This window comes from Astatotilapia calliptera, chromosome 14, assembly GCF_900246225.1.
Source record: "Astatotilapia calliptera chromosome 14, fAstCal1.2, whole genome shotgun sequence".
Classification (NCBI taxonomy): domain Eukaryota; kingdom Metazoa; phylum Chordata; class Actinopteri; order Cichliformes; family Cichlidae; genus Astatotilapia; species Astatotilapia calliptera.
In genome coordinates, this window is record NC_039315.1 from 35728076 (window position 1) to 35748666 (window position 20591).

General features: G+C 43.2%; 1 protein-coding gene across 4 annotated transcripts; it reads right to left on the reverse strand.

Moving 5' to 3' along the window:
• Positions 1-1733: 1733 nt before the first annotated feature.
• zbtb44 (zinc finger and BTB domain containing 44) lies at positions 1734-18954 on the reverse strand. 4 transcript variants are annotated; one of them, XM_026191919.1, is made up of 7 exons: positions 18887-18942; positions 18654-18792; positions 11457-12556; positions 10861-10945; positions 10229-10380; positions 9542-9842; positions 1734-5166 (listed from the first exon to the last, which is right to left on the reverse strand). In XM_026191919.1, exons 3-7 carry the CDS (start codon positions 12520-12522, stop codon positions 4755-4757), a joined length of 2016 nt encoding a protein of 671 aa, XP_026047704.1. In that variant the 5' UTR covers positions 12523-12556; positions 18654-18792; positions 18887-18942; the 3' UTR covers positions 1734-4754. The 4 variants fall into 4 exon arrangements, with proteins under 4 accessions (XP_026047704.1, XP_026047703.1, XP_026047702.1 ...); XM_026191918.1 differs by having other exon boundaries at positions 18654-18954; XM_026191917.1 differs by lacking the exon at positions 18654-18792 and having other exon boundaries at positions 18887-18944.
• Positions 18955-20591: the final 1637 nt, after the last annotated feature.

Consider the following 20591-nt stretch of genomic DNA (forward strand, 5'->3'; position numbering starts at 1 on the left):
CTCGCATTTCATCAACACAATCAAAAGAATGAAATAGCAGCTGAATGGCTCGCAGGCTGCTCACTGTGACAGCGCACGATGACTTCTGTGGGGTCCTCTGAAGTGGGAAGTTTGTTTGTTTATATGTTTTGCAATAGCAGATTGTTTCATAGGCTGGTTTCATTTCAGTTTTGTAAGTATTCTTAGGTACTGGTTGATATTTGTATGGGCAGATTTGCAAATGCCCGACCAGAAGCACCACAAACAGGGTCTGAGCTTATCGAGGTAACTTCATACCACCGGCAGTTTTACCCTGAGCAGGAGGCAGAGCAGCACCTGCTATTTACAAGGTTAGTGGTTTGACCCCTATTAGAGCGAAGTGCTCTGCTGGGGGCTTCCCATGATGCACTGATGCACACACTGTTTCTTCTTCACTTCTCCACCTCTTTTCACTCAATAAGTGTTTATACACCACTCTGCATTTAATCATTAGTTATCATTAACCTCTGGCTCTCTTCCTCCCCTCCGCCCATCGAGTAGCAGCAGGTGTGCTCCTCCCTGAGCCTGGGTCTGCTGGAGGTTTCTTCCTTCCCGCTTCTTCATCTGACTGTTGGGATTTTCTCTGTATTATTGCAGCGGCTTATAATGTAAAGAACATTGAAGTGACTGCTGTTGTGATTTGGCGCAAAATAAAACTGAGTTGAACCGAATTGTCAAATCTGTAGTTAGACTAAGCCTCTGTCTCAGTTCAGGCTTTATCGGTTCTTCACTATGAGACTGTTAAGCACAGCCGCAGCTAAGAGAACAAATGCTAAAACTGTCACATAAAAAAGATGAAATGAATGGAAGAAACATTGTAATCAGTCAGATTGTCTTGATTTACAAGCACCGTGTTTTTGCTGGTGTGTTTTCTTTGGGAGCTTTTAAGTGGCTTCAACTTTAAAAACATGAAGTGGTTTCGTTGTCTGTAGAAGCTGTCGCTATATTTTCCTAATACTGTCTTATCTGTACTTGTCTGTATCTGTGACTGCTTGATAACACAAAAATGTCCGTATATGTTCGACTTGTCTTGACGGGGTCCAGGTTAAGTGGACAGAGCCTGACAACGGCAGGGCCAACAACCCTGGCGTGTTACTCCACACACTCCGAAATAAATCCTCAAAGTTCAGTGACAATCTTTCTGACTTTGATTTTTTTATTTACATTTTAAACTTTTACAAAACAACTATTTTTAAGAACAACAGGACTGCAAAGCCAGAACACTAGCAAAGATTGAGAACAACCATAAACTCTTAAATACAGAGTGGTCTCGTCAGTTTTTAACAGCCAACTGTGGAATATGATCCAGTTAAAACACTCAACACCACCACAAACGTCAGTTCCCCGGATACAGTGTGTGCAGGTTGCATTACTATCTGGGATGTTTTTGTACAGGTTCTCCAAACTACAGTTTAAATACAATATCAAAGACACAAAGTACAACAATCTGTCTCAAAGCAGGTTGTAATCAGGCTGCCTACAGTATAAAGAATATGCAACATAGTATGAGTGTATATACTGGATATTTATATATATACACACACATTGCAGACAGTCACAAAGTGAAGACTACCAAGGCCCCGCCCACTCCCAGGCTAAGCTGTTCTATTCACATTTAACAAGAATATCCAAAGATGCCATGAAACAGCAACCAGAATAGAAAAATCACCAAAAATATATATATATGCCATTATGAAGAGCTACCAGTTCGGGGGGTACTTTTTGTTTTTTATTATTTTCATACTTTTAAATAAATGGTATGGACTGGAAAACATATACAACATCAAGTGTACTCGTATAATCAAGATATCTTTTGAAACATTGCACATAAAAAAGGGATAACGTACAGAAAAGAAGAAGAGGGCATGCTGAACAACAGATCGGATGAAGAGTCGGCTACAAAATAAGGCCTTGACAGAACATACCACCAACTCAGCACATGCTCTCTTTCACGTCACGGAACGACACGAACATGCAGCCTTCCCAAACAAACACAGAGGAGCTGGACACAGCCAGTCGTTTCATGTCAAAGCTTACAGATGTTCACAGATCAAACGGGCTCGCTTTCATTCAGTCACATTAGATTGAAACAAAATGATACATTCTTATTTTCTTTTTCATATATTTATATTTTATATATATATATATATATATATATGTATATTTTTAAAAACGAAAACCTTTAAAACGACACCGGTCCATTTATTGCACACCATTGGTTCACAAAAATATTTTGGGCACTTTGCGTTTCGACAAACAGCAGCATTTCATTATAAAAAAGGTGATCTGAATACACACACCAACACAACAGATGAAAAGCGTGACACACACGTGGAGAATAGAAAACTCTGTCTTTTTTTTTCAATTCTGAAATTGTGCAACTAGAGTTAATAGGTCCACTTACTAAGGCTAGCCTCTTCAACGCACAACATCATACAGTGTTGTAAAGGGCAGAACAGCAGGACCCCTCAGCTAAATAACATGGACCGCTTGAATGATTATCTCTTTCTTTTAATATGTGCAAGTACTGATTGCCACGGCAAATCCCCAATAAGAGAGAGAACATTTGGTCCTAGAGGAAAAAGCTCGGTTTGCACCCAGAGAAAAAGGGCAAATGGCACGACATTTAAAAAAGGGCTGAACGGATGGCACGGGGCGACACCGCTGCTTCTTAAGACGGCTCTGATTGGATTCTCAGCAGTATTCATCCTCACGTTTACAATCGAGCTCGTGCACCCTGCTGGAGTGAGCTGTTTGTACGACTTTTGGGGGCGCGTGTGAACGTAAGCACAGAACCCAGCTGCCGTCAGTAGCATTCGACTCAAAGTTCAGGCGCAACAGAATCACAAGCCCGTTGGCACAATGCGGGTAACAGAAAGTCTGACCCGAAAATCCACATTTAAAATAATCAGTAACACGAAGAACGGCCTGCGTGGGTAACATTTCCAAAGGTTCAACTCACGGTTAGCAGACGGGTTACTTCAAAACAACATTATCACATTAACACTCGACAGCCTCGTGATCACACTGGGTCACTCCTGCTTCCTGGGCTACAGTAACTGTACACTCACTGAGCAGTTTAACAGTTAATGTAAAAATACTCCTCGTTACTGTGACGTCACATATTAGTTTTAGAGTTCAGAGTCTCGACGTTAGCCAGCACAACGTTACAACATCAACAGGAGCAAAGTTTGATGTTTCTGATAAAACTCTGAAACACGAGCTTCTTTGTAGAGCCACAAAGAAGCTCGTGTATGTGCATTTGTATGTGACCAACATGACAGGCTGTATGTGACCAGCCTGTCATGTTGGTCACATACAAATGAATTGAATGCACCAAGGTCAACACCCATATATGTGAGTTGCTGCGTATTAACAAGCTTCCACAGTCGGCCCCCAGTGGCCGTTAGAGGAACTGCAGTTTTTAGCACTGCCACGTGTATCCATAAGCTGTTGTTACAAAGCTTATACAGTGGTCGTTGTTACAGGGGATGTAGCGGATGTGTGCCACTGTTTACGTGTTCCCAGTAAACTGCTCAGTGAGTGTTAATGGTAGTCAGGGAATCGTCCCCTTTGTAACAACTAGAAAGAAAAAAACTAAATCCTGGTTGAGCTCAGAGTCCCACAGAGCTGCAAAGAAAATCACGCTGTCAGTGTAACATCGCTCCAATAGTCAGGATGCAGTGTCCAACGCACCTGCTGAGCCACGTGAACATCTATCCAATGAACTGCCTTTGGAAAGAAGGCTGGGATGCTACATTGCCATATCACATTTGGGAATATATAATACTGCAGTCGTTGACGACAAAGTAACAATGTGATTTTTTCAGTCTCGATTTGTATCCATTTCGTTGGATTACAAAATAAAAGTCGCTCTAGTGCCGATCCAATCTTGAGATATTTGACGTCACGAAGTCTAAACAGGAAAATCGTATACTGCACAGATGTGTTCGGGAATACTTTGTCAAGTAATTTCAAAAAATGAAATGTGTTCATACTGATCAAAGAAATGCACATACACACACCTGACATATCATTTCACAACAACCAACATTCACAGCATTCAAATAGTAAAACTACAGTACAAGCTATTGCAATATAGATAATATTGACATTTAACAGTTTGCCTATAGCAACGGCACTAAAGGAATAACACAGTCTCTGCCAATACAAACTAGCATCAGCACTACAAATGAATACAAACATTTTTTCCAAAGACTTGATTTGTCACTGTTGGCAAAGCAAAGAGCTTTTCTTTCTCTACACGGTACTTTGTTAAAATGGGAACTCTCAGGCACTTTCCAAAAGTAGAGCAAGGCTTCGATTTAACAGACCTCGAATTGGCTAAGACAGAAATGACTTTAGCTTGTGCTGCATTCACGTCATATGGGAAAAACAACCTTCCTCCTTTAAGTGACTCATAAAAAAACTTGGATTTCGAGCGAGATCTTCTGACCCACTGAAATCTCACATCAACAGTGAAGGTTTATGAAATATTATATTTGAAACAAAAACAACCCCACAACAACAACAACAGCTGACATTGAGTTGCTGGGTTTGGTGAGGTGTTCAGCATCTGCGTAGAGAAACGCCAGTCAGTCGAAGTATCAGAAAACTTCAATCGCAGCGTCCTGACAGTTTCACACGATGAGGCGGCAACATCCAGTCGTCCCAACCGATATTCCCATATGACATGACTGCAAAATAAGACATAATGGGCAAGTAGAAGACTCGAATCACTTTATGGTAATGGAAGCCACCTCCTTGGCCCGAGCATGTTGCTGCTGCTGCTGCTCTTCTTCAAACACCTCTGGGGAACTGCCACCAACGCTGTTGTCCATCTTGGTCTCCTCTGTCATGGGCGCCGTGTCATCGGCGTCCATCTTCGGGGAGGCTGGGGCTTCCAGGGGATCCAGGGGCTCAGGTGACAGGAAGCCAGAGGAACTCTCACAATTCTGGGTGGAGGAGGAGACCTGGGAGATGACGGGCATCTGCACTGAGGAGGAGGACGAGGCGGGGGTGGTGGTGGAAGCGGAGGTGCTGCCCGGGTAGACCGGATGATGCTGGGTCTCCTCCAGCTCGTACTGGACTCCCAGCGCCTCCTCCTCCTCCTGTACCTGGCTCAGGTAGTCGGGCACGAGGAAATCACTGCGTGGACCAAGAGAACACGTTAAGTTCCCCGTCACCCGACAATAACTGCACATGTGATTTTCACAAAAACACACTGTAAAATACTTGTATATACATATACTGTAATACACAGAACATATGTCCACGTGTCTCCCCATGGAGATGAGCTCTCTGTCACTGTGACCACCAGTAGACCAAAAATGCACCGATGACACTGCGGCTACTTTCGGGATGAGGTCTGGGTATTTATAGACTTTATCCCGATGGTAACACCGAGCCAACGGAGGAGACTATCGAGGGGCAGTGGGTCTGCAGCCAACAGAGCTGAAAAACCTGAAACTAATCTCCAACAAGTTCTATTAATATTTAAGTTAAAGATTTATCCCACTGTGCTGCCGTTAGTCCTCTATGTGGAACAAGACCACTCTCCCTCTTCTGATTGGTGGCTGCTCGGAAACAGACGATTTGAAGAGAGAGCCGTGTGCCTGAGACGACCACGTTAGGGTTAGGGATTGTCTGTGCAACAGCACAAACAGCTCGGTTTAAAACCTGTCCGTGATGGTCCGAAGCCTGAGCTTTGGAGTACTGTGCAGAAGTCTTGAGCCACCCTCAGGCTGACTTTTTTCTGTGCCGCTTCTTTTGGTTATTATTGAGCTGAATCATTCCAGCGTTAAAAGGCCCAAACTCAACAGATGAATCAGTGCTAACACCCAGGGACCAGTTTAGGCACTTATAGATAGGCTGCTAGAGCCTATCAGTGAAACATGTTTGAGTCAGTGGTGTTGAGGAGTTTGCCATAATTGATGGAACCATAAATGCAGAAAAGCACCATCAGATTTTATCCACCATGTGGAAAGCCTCTGCTCGGCTGCAGCGTCGTTCTTCAGCGTGACAAAGATCCTGCCAATGCAGTAAAAGCTTAGACAAACCACACCGAGGACCAGTGGGAGCCCAGAGCTCCGTGAAGCAGTGTGGGATCATCTTCAGAGAGCAGGGAACGAAATGCAGTCAAAATAAGAGCTTTGGGATGTCCTTCCAGAAGAATGGAGAAATGTTCCTGAAGCTCAGCAAGTCACTGTAACAATCTCCTATTTTCCTAGCAGAAAAGATATATAAAGAAATCTGCTCAAGACTTTTGCACAGTACATCAAACTCCTTTGAAACTTTGTCCACCTTCAGCATCCAGATAACCAGGAAACTCATAATCGGGCCGCTAAAAGCTAAAAGCTACTTCACATGTTCCATCATCAGGGTCACACGTGTAAGGTCTGTTGCTTGTATTTCTTTCACATGGTAGCAGATTGAAAACGTCTTCAGGGGTAACTTTCAGTATTTTACAACTGAAAGAAAAACATCGTAAACTGTTGCAGCTCCTGAGCGTTTGGAAACAGACGGCGTCATCGCCCTCTCTTTAGGTAAACGTTGGCGTGATTGGCTCTCCCTCATAAACACTGGGTTTAAACAGCGACGGCGTGCCTGAGACGACCATATTTACTGACATCATACTGAGCCAAAAGTGGAAAAACTGTCAGAAACTAAATGTTTAGAGCAACCCAAAGCCTGAGGCTTCAGCTTAATTGCACAATCACTGTACAGTAAATATAACGCAGACAGTAAAACAGGGATAACAGGCCTTCTATGACAGCACGCTCTATCGTAAATAAGGAAACATGTTTAGAGTGTTTTTCTGTAGTTACAGCATAGTTTAAATTTGTTAATAAATTCATCATCTTTGTGATGCACCTTCATCTGACTCAGTCATTGGTGTAATAACAGCACTGATTCAGTGTGTGGGATTGGTGGACTCATCCTTTACATGAACGTTTGGTACAGGCAAACATACGAGATACAGAAACTGGTGCTGCCTGAGCCAAAGTGACACCGAGCTTTCATCACATGGTTTCCATGGATGTTCTTTCAAACGTGTCAGTGCCGTCGATCTTGCAGCTGCACATGTGCAGACTGTCAAACTACGGCTGCCGCAAATTATTATTTTGATAGTCGACTAATCAGATCGTGCATCCATTGGATGTTAAAATTACAGCTGACTGCACCAGCAGCATCTGCTCTATCATTAGCTTACAGCTGGAAGTGTTTAAGGTGCTCACTAAAAATAAAAACAGATGATAGTTTATTAACTTTTAATGAAGTTTGCAGATTGTTTCGGTGAAGTTGGATAAACTCCTTGCTATCTAAAATATATCAGGACACTGGAGTAAAGTCTCGACCGTCTCACACTGTTGTCAGTTTGATGTTTATTCAGCTGTGTGAAAACTTTAATCTCAGCCAAACCGATTTACTCAGGAACAAATAAAACACTGAAAAAGCCAAACAGTAACATTTTTAAGTTATCTTAAATTTGCCGTTCTCGCCGGCTCGAGTGACCCTCGACCTCTCGGCTAGCTTTCGAGCTGGTGGGTAACAGACGTCTCTGAAAACGTTGGAGCACTTTTGCAAATATGCGATGTCTCGATAAATCGAGCAGATATTTGAGGTTTACACAGCTACACTCTCACCTGAAAATATGTTAAAAGTTTATTTTGTGACCCAGAAAGATTAATAAGAGTAATATTAAAGCTAACTAGCTGATGATGAAAACAAATAACCTCCTAGATTTGGTTAAAGAAGCAGAGATGACAAAGGCACCACACACAGTACCTGCTACAGTACGCTATAGTTTCTCAGGCGTGCTTATTACTACGAGTTATAATTTGGACAGTTACTCTGTGTGTTAAGGAAACTCAGTAAGTTCTTGTTTGTACTCTCGATACTTCACTTCATCCTCTTACTTCTGGAAATCTTTCAGTCAGAGCTGAAACAAATTTGAGGTATTTGTAATTTCCTCTCAGTGGTGAATGTTAAAGAAACAGTTTGACATTTTGGGAAATGTCTCCACTCACTTTCTTTACTGACACTTAAATGAAAAGCTTGAGACCATTCGTGTGCAGTAAATGCAACGCTACAGCCAGGAACTGTTTGCTTAGTGTGGCATAAGCTGGGCCAGTCGAACGGTAACTAAACTACCAGCAGCGTTTTCCAAAGTGAGCTGGTGATGAACTCCAACCGGAGCCTGCAGCAGCTGGGGGACTGGTTCCTCTGCTGCTACACCCAGCTCACAAGGCTACTATTATTAGCATCCCACCTAGGGCTGCCACGATTAGTCGACTAGTCACAATTATGTCGACTATCAAAATCGTTGATTTAAGAGTGTAATAACGGACTGAAACAGAAGATGGCAGCACTGCATCTACAAGGACGCCAGCTGCCGTTAAACACCAAAGAAGAAGAAGAAGCTGTGTCTGGTATCGTAGCTGTGTCCAAATTCAGAGGACACATCCTCCTGCAGCTGCATTTGTAAGCCAATGATGCCACAGCGACGCGACAAAGGATGTCCAAATTCAAAGACTCCTCCAAATGCGGCCGACAAATGGCAGAATTCACAGCGCAGCTCAGCCAGTTCCAGTTTCCAACAATGGCGGCAGCTACTTAGTTTTAATATTACTCTTATTATGAATGTTGTTGTTTGGCTTTTTCAGTGTTTTATTTGTTCCTGAGTAAATCGGTTTGGCTGAGATTAAAGTTTTTACACAGCTGAATAAACATCAGCAGACAGCTGATCATCAGAAGTGTGAGACGGTCGAGAGTTTACTCCAGTGTCCTGTTATATTTTAGATAGCAAGGAGTTTATTAAACTTCACTGAAACAATCTGCAAATTTCATTAAAAGTTAATAAACTATCATCTGTTTTCATTTTTAGTGAGCACCTTAAACACTTCCAGCTGTAAGCTAATGATAGAGCAGATGCTGCTGGTGCAGTCAGCTGGACGTTTTACGTCCAATGGATCTGATTAGTTGAGTATCAGAATAATAATTTGTGGCAGCCCCATCTACAAGCATATGCATGTAATTGAATGACTGTTGTTTATTCAAAGAGAAACTTGAAATGATATTCTCTGTTTTATTTCATGGGACCAGTTACGGGGCACGACTCCCAGTTTTCCCATGTTTTGAATCATGTGGAAAAGGGTTTCCACACCTGCCACAGCACACAGTGCTCACAGCAGTGACCGAAACAAACAGAGGCCAAAGTGCTGTGGACAAGGCCTCATTATCAGTATTCACATTTACACCACAGTTATCAGAGCGGTCATGACGTTTTCATTCAACTCATCAGATAATCCTTATTCCCAAAATATAAAACAATTGTGTCAAAGCAGTTAAAGTTCCCCAGTAAATACAGACACCCTTGATCTAAGCATTCAAATCATCTGAAAAACAGTTGTACAAAGCCAAAGTCACGACAACGAGCCTTCTGTTAGAATCTAAACTCAACTTTTTTCTCATCCAGGTGAGATCTGAGTAAAGATGGGGGCGGCGCCCCCGGACTCCTCACCTGCTCTGGAAGTAGTTTGCTAGTTCGGATGCCTCATGGTTCAGACTCCTCAGGTGTACAATTAAATTGCCAGAGTTGGTGAACATGGCGCCGCACGTTTTGCACTCATAAATCCGCGGCTTGCGGATTATGTGTCGGGAGACCCTCATGTGGTGCTTATATTCACCGAAGGACGTGAATGTGGCGCTACAAATCTGGCACCGGAAACAGCGTTTACCTTCGTGCTTCAGCCGATGCATCTTTAGGGAGTAGGCCCGTGTGAACTTTTTCCCACAGCGGTCACACTGGAAAGGTTTAATGCCTGGAAAAAGAGACAAAACCACGCTTGCTGATCTGTACATTAGCATTACACAAGTGTTTGTGTCCACGCGTGTGAGATCACAAAAAGCCTTTGCTAAGGTTTTTTAGATCAGAGTCTCCTTGAAAGTCTCCTTTGTTTCCTGAGGCATTTACAAGAGCAGCAACTTGTATCGTTTAACCTTTTTATTAAAATCTTCATTAGCAACTTCACAACCGAGAAATGTATTAACCCAGTTGTTCTTCTTGTCTCCAAGTAAAAAGACAACGTCTCAAAAAATGTCTCAGAAAACAAAGGCTGCAACATTTTTGTTTACTTCAGAGGGGCGTGGTGCTGCGCAGTCATATATGAAGAATCTTGTGATGCACCTGCTTTCATATCTCACCTACCGGAGTGTATGAGCATGTGCTGTTTCAGGTTTTGAATGCGTGTGAACCGGACTCCGCAGGTCGGACACTGAAAGGGCCGGTCAGGGCCGTTGGTGCCAGGCCGTGTTGAAGGACTGATGTAGAGATGGTACGGATACTGAATACCTTCCAACCTGAAACACAAACAGAGGACTAGTCATTGATGCAGTCCAGTCCCAGTCTACAGTATAGAGCTCTAATCTGTCATCAAAATGCCCTTCTTCTATTTTAACAGTGTTGACAGCGGATCAGGGTAACAACTCGACATGCACGACGTAGCATAAGTGTGAGCATGAACAAGCATGTGCGTGCACCTACAAGTACCGTTGTTGCATCTGCTGGTTATAATATAAGGAGTTAACAGAAAGCACGACCCTAACCAAGTATATATGTGTTTATATGTGTCGTGTGATTAGTGACGACAGCGATGTGCGCCACACTGAGGAGCGTGCTAACACGCATCACACAACGACCATTCTTTAGATTACCGTGCAAACACGACGTCTTTATTATCTAACCAGGTGTGGCCCAGACGTTCAGTCGCGAGAGCCGCGTCTATATGTTCTTTCCTACTTTATGATTGGTTCACAGCGAGTTTCAACAAATCACGATACCTCTCATCATCTTCCGCATGTCCTCCAGCGTTAGAGGTGCTCTGCATTGACGGTAAGCCCTCTGACACGCCCTCATCCATCGAGCCTGGGAAGACGGAGGGAAGAAAATGACTCACGGTAGCTGTCGACTGAAAATAAAGCCTAAAGCATGACATCTTGGACACGGTTAGACTAATACACTCTTTGAAGGCTAATCCCCTGCTTCGGGATTGATGCTGCTGGATAACAAAGCACTGTGCCACTAAACAGTTTAGGAAAAAATGACGAATGTTTCCATTTCCTCTTTTTATTTATGGAAAGGCAGAAAAGCCTTTCAAGCTGAATTTGGACCAGTGGACAATAAAACTTTCCACTGAGACAATACAAATAAAAATCCAGTGGGTGGGGAGGCAGCTCTGGGAGCAGGGCGAGGCAGGTTTGACTGCACACTTTGCAAAGCAGCGCCGTCTTAAGTGGGTCAGGACACAGCCCTGTTACACCAGTGAGAAACACAATATGCACATCGAAGTTTTATCTAAGCCGAACGTTTTAACCAAATATAATCGGCGCACATATGATACAACAATGCACCGTGAAGGTAGGACAAAGACGGTCACCTATGGAGGAGGACTGTGGACTGATGAGGAGCTCCTCTTGGACCTGTTCGCTCCCCGGCACCGTCTGCTGGTCACTCAGCGAGCTCTGAGAGGCACTGACTGGCTGTGACGATGCTTCCTGGACCTCTTCGTCACTGAGACGCTCCACCTTCACCCTTACATCTTCCTCCTCCGCTGCGACAGGTGAAGACACCGTCTTTGAGCTCTCGCACGTTAGGAAGTCGCTGAGCCGACGGCCAACCACTACCTCCGAGGTCCCCGGGGTTCCCTGCTCCAAACAGCGAGGGCTCTCCGGCAGCTTCGATTTGTCCGAGTGAAACCTCCGGTCGATACCGAAAGGGAAAGTCCAGGGGAAGGCCAGGGAGGACTCCACGGGCTGGGCTGCGCTGTCTGAGAACGAGGGCGATGGGTTGGGGATCTGAGGGGAGGTGGTGACCATCTGTGTAGTGCATTTGAGCGGACTCTCGGGGGAAGCCATCGACACAAAGCTTTTGCGTTTCCTTCGCGATTCGCGGCAGATGGGAACATTTCTTTCCATCACGCTGCAATCGGAAGACACCGGCGACACGCTGCCATCCAGCGGTGTCAGGGCACAGTTTGACGAGGCGCTCTCCGGTGCCGATTCGTGAGGTTTATCCGCTCCCATGTTGTTGTTGTTATTGTTGTTACCCGGAGTCCACAGAATACTTGACTTCATGAACTCCGAACACGTACTAGCCACAGCAAACATCTGCATGTAACTGGCAGCTGCCAGGACGTCGATGATATTCTCCGTGCTGATGGAAAGAGTCGACGTGTAGGCGTACTCCAGCAGGGGAGCGAAACCGCTAACCGTCACGTGGTGAAGGTCCAACACAAACTTGTCCTCCTCCTCTGGCCGGCCCACCAGTTTGGAGCGGAAGAATTCACTGCAGCAGGCCAGAACCACTTTGTGGGCCAGGAAGAGCTTGTCTTGGACTCGGATGGTGACATCGCATAAATGACCCTCGTTGCGCAAAGCGTTGAGCTTCTCGAGCATCTCCTGGCTGTGCGAGGTCGAGCTGTGGGTGAAGGTTTTCACCCCCATGTTGGAATTCCTCTTTATCCCAAGGATGCGTGTCCTGCAGAGACAAAAAGCCATAAATAAATGCCTCCGTTTGGAAAAGAGTAGTGTTACCGCGCCAGTCCTTTCTACCGGTAAAAGAAACAGATCGCTGTGAATGAACATATACTTTGGATATTCTCCAAGATCCTTTTTAAACCTTAACCAAACAATGTAAAAATGATATACCGTATAGCTGCTGGTCAGGTGCACGACTAATTACACATGTCTGTGGATTTTAGACTTTTGACAGATAAAACAAGGAATCTGGTTAAAGGGCTGCTACTTCAGGAGCTCTGAGTCTACAGGTACCAGTTTCTCACATATTCACACACTCCAGGCAACGCATGAGGAGAAGCTCTGGTTCTGTATCAGCACGAGGACACTGACAAGCAGACTGGGAGGGTCAGGGATCAAACCACCGGCCTCCTGAGCCACAGAGAAAATAGAAAAACACTCATGAAAAGATTTTCCTTTCTTGTATTCACTTTATGACACAAAGCTGTTGTTTATTATAAATCAGTTATAACTCAATCACACCACATTCCCTCACAGCAGCTCAAATGAAATCACTGTTCAGTTCAGCTCAGGCCAAGACGGCTAAAACTGATTTTCTTTCTACAAGCTGTTGCATTTGGTCCGGGTCGGAGACCAGTTAGGCTCTTCTGTTGGCTGTTAGCTTCAGCAGGTGTAGCCGTGAGCTCGCTGCCGCCCGGGAGTGTCTTCGCCTGCTCTGTATTCACAGACATCCTTTGGTGGAGGTTCAGTTCTGTAGGTGTGCAAGGATTAGCTTTCCTTCCAACACAGATCAGAAACAGCGAGAGTCAGGGCTTATCTCGCCTTCGTGTTCACTGCCCTCCTCCCCAACTTTCTGACACGTATCTTGTTTTCACTTCACTTAAATCAGCAATCAACAGAAAAACACTGTAAACAGACACATTTTAGGAGCTGAGGAAGTGCATGACCTCAATGAAATGAATGAGGTTAGATTACAGCACCAACCAAAATATCACCATCCTCATGTAGTTGCTGTTATACTATAAACTATACTTTTGATTGTTGCAGCAGTATGTCATTACTCATGGCTATGATGACTACTGAATAGTTGTTTTATATGTAGTCATCAGGCTGTCTCTGCTGCTGTTACACTTCCAAAGGACTAGGCTGGGTTTTAATAATCGACAGTAACAGTAAATGAGAGCAGGAGCACAGACTCTGCACAGAGACGTAAACACAAAGCTCGGACCCGCCGACGCATCAGAATCAGTGAGATGTGACTTTCTCACCGACGGCACGGGCACGGTCGGGGCTGAAAGCCGACAGCTCGCTGACTCTGATGTGTCGGCGGGTCGAGCTTTGTGTTCACGCCCTTTTTTCACTGATTCTAAAGCTGTTAGTTTGATGTCTCTCCAAACAATATTGACCGAACCAGCAGCCAAAGAAGATCCAAACTACGCTTCACATAAACATCGTCATGGATTCACTCTGACTTTTACTGTTTTGCTTCCACCAGGATAAAATCTCACTTCATGCACAGCTCTCTCTCTCTCTCTCTCTCTCTCTCTCTCTCTCGAACAGTTTCCCGTCTAAAAATCTGTTTTCTTCATTATTCGCTTGCTTGTTACGCACAAGTCTGCCGTTGTTTACAGGCTGTCAGCCGCTGTTTTTTTTTCTTTTACTTACTTCCGAAAAGAAAACCTCATTTCTGCTGTTCAATACTGAACAAATTTATACTTTTTAAAATTGTGCAAAATGCAAAACGCTGTGTCTGTAATAAAACTGCTGTAACTTCAGAGGTGATGTTCATATGTTGATTAATGGTTTTCTTTCGTTTTTGATCTACTGCAGAATATTTTTATAAAATCCCAGAACAGGAAAATCACCTTCATGTTTTTCTGTTTTATCTTCAGCTACTTTGACACAAAGGCCTCGCTGTGATGCTCACACCTTTGATAAAGTCTGGAAAGTGTCAGCTTCCTTCTTATAGATACAAAAATATGTAAATGTACAGATCTGAATTATAATATTTCTGACTGTGTGAGGCAAAATTTCCCAGATTCAAATCGAATTGAATCGATTCTAGAAATCAGTGGCGGTACCCAGCCCTACAGAGGACCAGTAGAAGATGACACATTAGTGTGTCACACCACATCACTATGTCTTAAAATGACAGTGTGTGTGACGACCAAAGAAGAACGATGCAGAATGAATAATGTGACAACTTCAAAAAGTAATCGCACTTCAATTTGAACACCAAGAAGCAACAGGACATTGAAGACATTTTAAGAGGCTGTTTTGTCTTTATTTTAGTTTGAGACTTTTCTACTGACCCAAACTTTACATGATTATTCTTTAAATCATTGTCAATGTGTCAAATCCAGGCCGAGCTGTCAAAGACTCGGGTGTGGAATCACTGACTTACTCAACAATCAGAAGTACAGAAACAAAACGAGGGGTCAAATATTACCCTGCAAGACATGACGTCGAGAGCAGAGACAGAGGGGGACAGGCAAGTGCTCGATGTTCAGAGGACAGTGGATAAAGGTAGAGAGGAATACAACGAGGTGCTTTCTGAGGGGAAGGTGAAGGGGGGCTGAAAGCAGGCAGGGGTAGGAACGCAGAGGACCAAATGCCAAGTTATGTAACAACAATCAAAGCAGATGCGCGGCGATGCGAGCCAGACCCATGTGGAGGCCAGCGCACTGCAGGACGCTCGAGCAGCTGTCTGCGAGACGTGGATTCTCTGAGGCATGAGATTTTCCATCAAACAAAAGCTCGAGTGAAGGGGCTCTCACAGGGAGAGCGCACTCTCCTTCACACGGCCTCACCAAAGGAAAATACTCTTGGGCCATGTTGGCCCAGTAAAGGCAAAGTGAATTATAGATTTGGGCTGCGGTGGTGCAACAGGAGTCTGAACCAGCAAACAGAGCATATTAGAAAACGAGCTTTAATTCCACCACGAGGTTAGACTCCTGTCTGAAGAAGAGATTTCTGTTAACCTGTTCAAATCAATGTTCTTTAACATGAAGCTGAGATGGCAAACAGACATTTCACAAGAAAAAAGGCTGATTCGAGGGAATCATGGAGCTCCGGAGTGCAAGGACCTCTACTTCTTCTTTATATATTTATATTTGCATTGCTGTGCATTTACCTATGAAGTCAGACGACACAAATCCTTTTCAAGAGTGAATTCAAAATACCAGACAATATTTTTTTCATTCAGATGCAGAAAAATAAAACGTTTGTTACGCACTCTTATTTATTTACAGTCTGCGTGACTCTGCTTGAATCCGCTGGTTGTTCTCTTTGCAGCATTCACAGTACGTGTTTTCAACAGCGACGCTGCACAATCCTCTTTGGTGGGCAAACTAGGCAATTTGGACACCCACAACATGGTTGAAGGGTGTCTCTACATTTTAAATTCTTCATTCAACTGTTGTTGTAAATGCAAATAATTGGCAAATAATGTCAGCAATAAATTGGTCAGGTTTCACAACAGGCATGTCTTAAATCTGTGCAATGTTGCTAAAATGAGAAATATCCTGTTTCAGATTTTCAGGTTCTGTGACTGTAAGTCATTAGCCAATGATCAAGTGGAAAACACCACAGCTGACCAACGTTTATAAAACAGGCTTCATTTTTTATTTAGTGTGATGTCACTCATAATGGGTGACGAACATAAGAAAGCCTTTTCACCCCGACACACTTCTGTAAGACTGGGAGTCTCTTAACAATCACACCTGTTGCCACCTGGTGGCCTTCAGATTGCAGGATGGTGGAAGCTATGTCCATCTTTCTTACCGTCTAGATAAAAAACAAGAGAGAAGATGTATTTGAAGAAAAGAAATAATTGCATCGACTATTCAACTTTCCACGCCCAAGTTATTCCAAAACGTGTGCAGAAAAATCAATAACAAATGTTATTCCTCCACATATGCAGCATCTGCTGCTAACTCATGATATTACCCGCCTCGTCAAACTTTCCTCTGACAGAGACACTGAAAGAATTTTGAAGTGAAATTCATGGGAGAATCCTGTAACGTCCAGAGGAACAAAGCCTTTTAAAGTGCACGGGCACTTGGTAAACTTCTGGCTGCTCGCTTATTCACAAGAGATTTTTTTTCTTAACACCAGGAGCTCTTCCTCACTTTGTGTCCTCCTGTGATCAGACCAAGGCCCTTTCACTCATTAGAGGACTATTTAAATCACTATGGAGTAGGGCTGCACGATTTTGCATAAAATGAGAATCACGATTTTTTGGCTTAGAATTGAGATCACGATTCTCTCACGATTCTCTTTTCCAGTATAAATATTTATTGCACTTATTAACTGCACATCAACTTCGTAACAGTTGAGACTGAACATAAAAACAATAAATAAACATAAAAACAACAAATGTCTCACATTTTGTCGTTGCCGTAAAATGTTGTACTGCTTGAAATTCCGTCTCCACCGTTGCTCGACGCTGCGTGTACAGAGCAGGTAGTGCAACAATAGAAAAATAGTTGCGGGACGGCACTGTGCAGCGTTTGTCTAGGGTGTTGATCGTTTTCCTAAATCCCTCGTTTTGCACAGTGTTGATGGGAGCCATATCTTTGGTCAGGTGATAAGTGATAGCCTCCGTAAGTTCTTTGTGCCTGCGGGAGTTCGACGTGTATAGGGAAGCGCTTGACCGGGACGGATTTTCTCCTGTCACTTTCTCGTCATCCCTGACGTGCTCTCCGTTGTTTTTTCCTGCTAATTTTAGCATCACACAGCACAGCTTCTGTATCGTGGTATAAGGCTCCGCCCTCGTCATTTGTTGAGCAGGAAGCCTGAGCGCTTGTTTTCATGCAGAGTACGTCCCGGATCAAAATGCGGTACAGTCGTCGTCGTCTTTTTTTCTTTTTTTTTTAAATCGTTGTCATTTGGAAATGAGATCGCACATAAGTATGAATCGAGATCGCGATTTTCTAACGATTAATCGTGCAGCCCTACTATGGAGGCACTCTAAAGTTAATTTAGAGAACATTTCAAAATGACTTGTTGAACACTCCACAATAACGTTGATCCTCATGTTAAGTTCAAACATTAGGTTTGACACTCTGAAAGAGATTTTTATTTTTAACACAAATTCTGGAGGAAAAATGCATAAATATACTTCTTTGTAACAGCTACTTAAAAGTGAGCATGATTGTTTCCCACATTAGTTTATTAGCAGGTGAATAATAAGACAAATAAGCTTGCATGCAACTGATTAAATAATGACTATATGACAGACGACAGGGTCGAGGGGGCGTGGCCTTCATCCTGTACTTATACTAATTGCATTGCATGAAGCCAAAGTGAGCAAAGTGCAGGACTATAACAGCAGAAAGCTGAGAATGTGAATAAAACAAACAAACAAAGAACGACTGTGTGTGTGTGTTTCGAGTGTGTGTGCATCTCAGTTTCAAGTGGACAAGATGCTCCGTGAACATGATTGCAACAACAATCACAGTTTAGCAAACACTAGCTAACGGTGTCAAACAGACGCCGAGTTTGCCAGGAGGCGATTTGAATTTTCAAAATAAAAGCCAAACGAACCTGACAAATCATTTGAAGCAAATGGGGCACGTTAATGTGTGACAGTTACTGGTGTCGTTCAACGGGTTTAAAACACAGTTGTTACCTACAACTTGCACGACGTAAAGTGATTATTTCTATTATATGACTATAATAGCCATTTATACTAGTCATCATTTATATTCATGTGTTATTCACAACTATTGCTGGTAGACCTGTGGTGTTTTTTTAAGTTAGCTTTCTGAACTGCACTGCAGTCTGAGATTTTACCAATCTGCATAAATACTAAGACAGAAATATACAAAATAAGAGAACATTTTTAATTGACTTCATTTATTTTGAAGCCGACGTATTCCCATTTCCGTTTTGACCGCAGACTAGCCGCTGCACTTTGACGCAGCTGCTCCACGGGAGCTAACTGGCATTAGCTGCCAAGCTAGCGATAGCTGAGACAACACGGCGCTCTTAGTTGGTTTGTCTGTCGTTTTCAGTGTCGAGAAAGCAACACAACCAGACAGGAATATACACACCACGGTTAGCGTTATCAGGCACAGCGGACGAAGGTAGTTTACCTTCTCGGGTGAGGCCTGTGATAACGGATGGGCCTCGGGTCGCAAACAGCTCAGCTGACAAAGCAGTTGGAGACAGCGGTGTGCCCTGCCGCTCTTCTCCGCTCCCTTCACATTCCTCGCTCTTCCAGCAGTTGTCAGCCTGCCAGCCGCCAAAAGTCGCGCTTTAATTAAGGCTCACATGAATTCACATTACAGCAGGCTGGTGTTAAAAGTTGCCGAGGTGCAGTTTTTACCCCTTTGTGCTCCCCGCTGTCCTTTCTGCGCTGTATTTGTACCCCCACAATGCAACGCGCATCTCCCACTGTACTGTACAGTACTGTCAGAAACAGGAAGTCTCACATTAAGCTGTGTACGCACACCTCGGGGCAGCTTGGGGGTCCCCACTGTTTGTATGCATTTGTGTGAAGTTTATATTTTCTCTATAGAGATGTTCATAGAATCACAGCATGTGCAAATCTGCTGTATTTGTACATTTTCTCGTCTTTATACTATCACATCTATTATTTAAAGTAATTTGATAATCTTTTACTTACAATCTGTGATTTTAACTCTTCTAAATCCTTTTATATTACAACATCCTGTGTTTCTTGATGCCTCTATTTATTGTAACTTTTAAATAAAATGATGGTGTGCAGTTCAGGAGCTCCTGTTAACCATGTAAACCTCTGACTTTCAGTATAACTCGGGGTCATGCCACCTGCAGAAATACTCTTAATGAATCTGCAGTGGTTGGACATTAGTGATGGGCAGGAGTATTACAGTGGGTGATTTTATGGAGTCGGAGAAAAGTCTTCTGTATCTGAATAAGACTAGAGATGAAGTAAGAGGACAGCTGCACAACTGGTGAATATCTTGGGACAGGATGTTGATGTGGTGGAAGAGTACATAGACCGACAACAGGCTAAACTCCGAGGAAGCTGAGGTGCTTCGGTCTGTGCAGCACAGTACAGGAGATTTTCTATCAGTCACTTGTGGCTAGTTCAGTATACTTTGCTGGGGGGAAGCTGGTGAAGAGCACTGGATCATCTGAGCTCTGGTGAAGAGGATAATCCTGACCACCTTCTGCAATGCAATATAGCATTTTGGCTGAGGTCCATTTTCCCAGTAATGCCAGAAAAAAAGCAGAAATAATAATAATAATAAATCATTTGAACTGGTGTAAGACGATAATTAAATGATTAACTAAACAAGATGACGACAACCATCATTATGGATGGACTGTAACATATGAACAGCCCCCAACACTCCTACACAGGAGAAAGATTGAACAGTTATTTTTTGGTCATCATTTGACTGACATTCAAAAGAGTTTCTCGTTATTTCTTTTAAATAGCTTTCATTTCAGACTTTGAATTTCTTCAGCGTGATAAAGCTCTACGGTCTGCTGAAACATTGCATACCAACTGAAAGTCAAACTGAACTGTGGATAACGTGATTATGGTCATGCTGGTATTTTTGAACTATTATGATTTTAACATCAACCAAGCTCAGAATATAGAATAAAAGGCGTTAAAACAGGATGTTGTTAAGTGGCTGGGTTCCTCCCTAACCACAGCTACTGAATATATTCTTATATGGCTGTCTTTGAAATATTTGAGCGGAGAAGTTATTCCAGCGTGGGAGGATTTTTACAGAACTTTGGAAAAGGTTTCGGTTTGTAAAACTTGCCTCACCCAACTTTTAAAAGCTACCAGGCACCTAAAAGAATTCCACACATCTGTGGCGAGTTTTAGTGTCGTTCAGCCTAAAAATGAACCCTGGAGTATGGAAGCCCACAAAAAAAAAAGGATCCATAACTCGAAATTTCAAGTTATTTTCTCGAAATTTAGACCTATTAACTCGACATTTTGAGAAAATAACTCAAATACTTTTCTCAAAATTTTGAGTTAATAACTTGAAATTTCGAGTTATGGATACTTGTTTTTTTGTTTGTTCTTT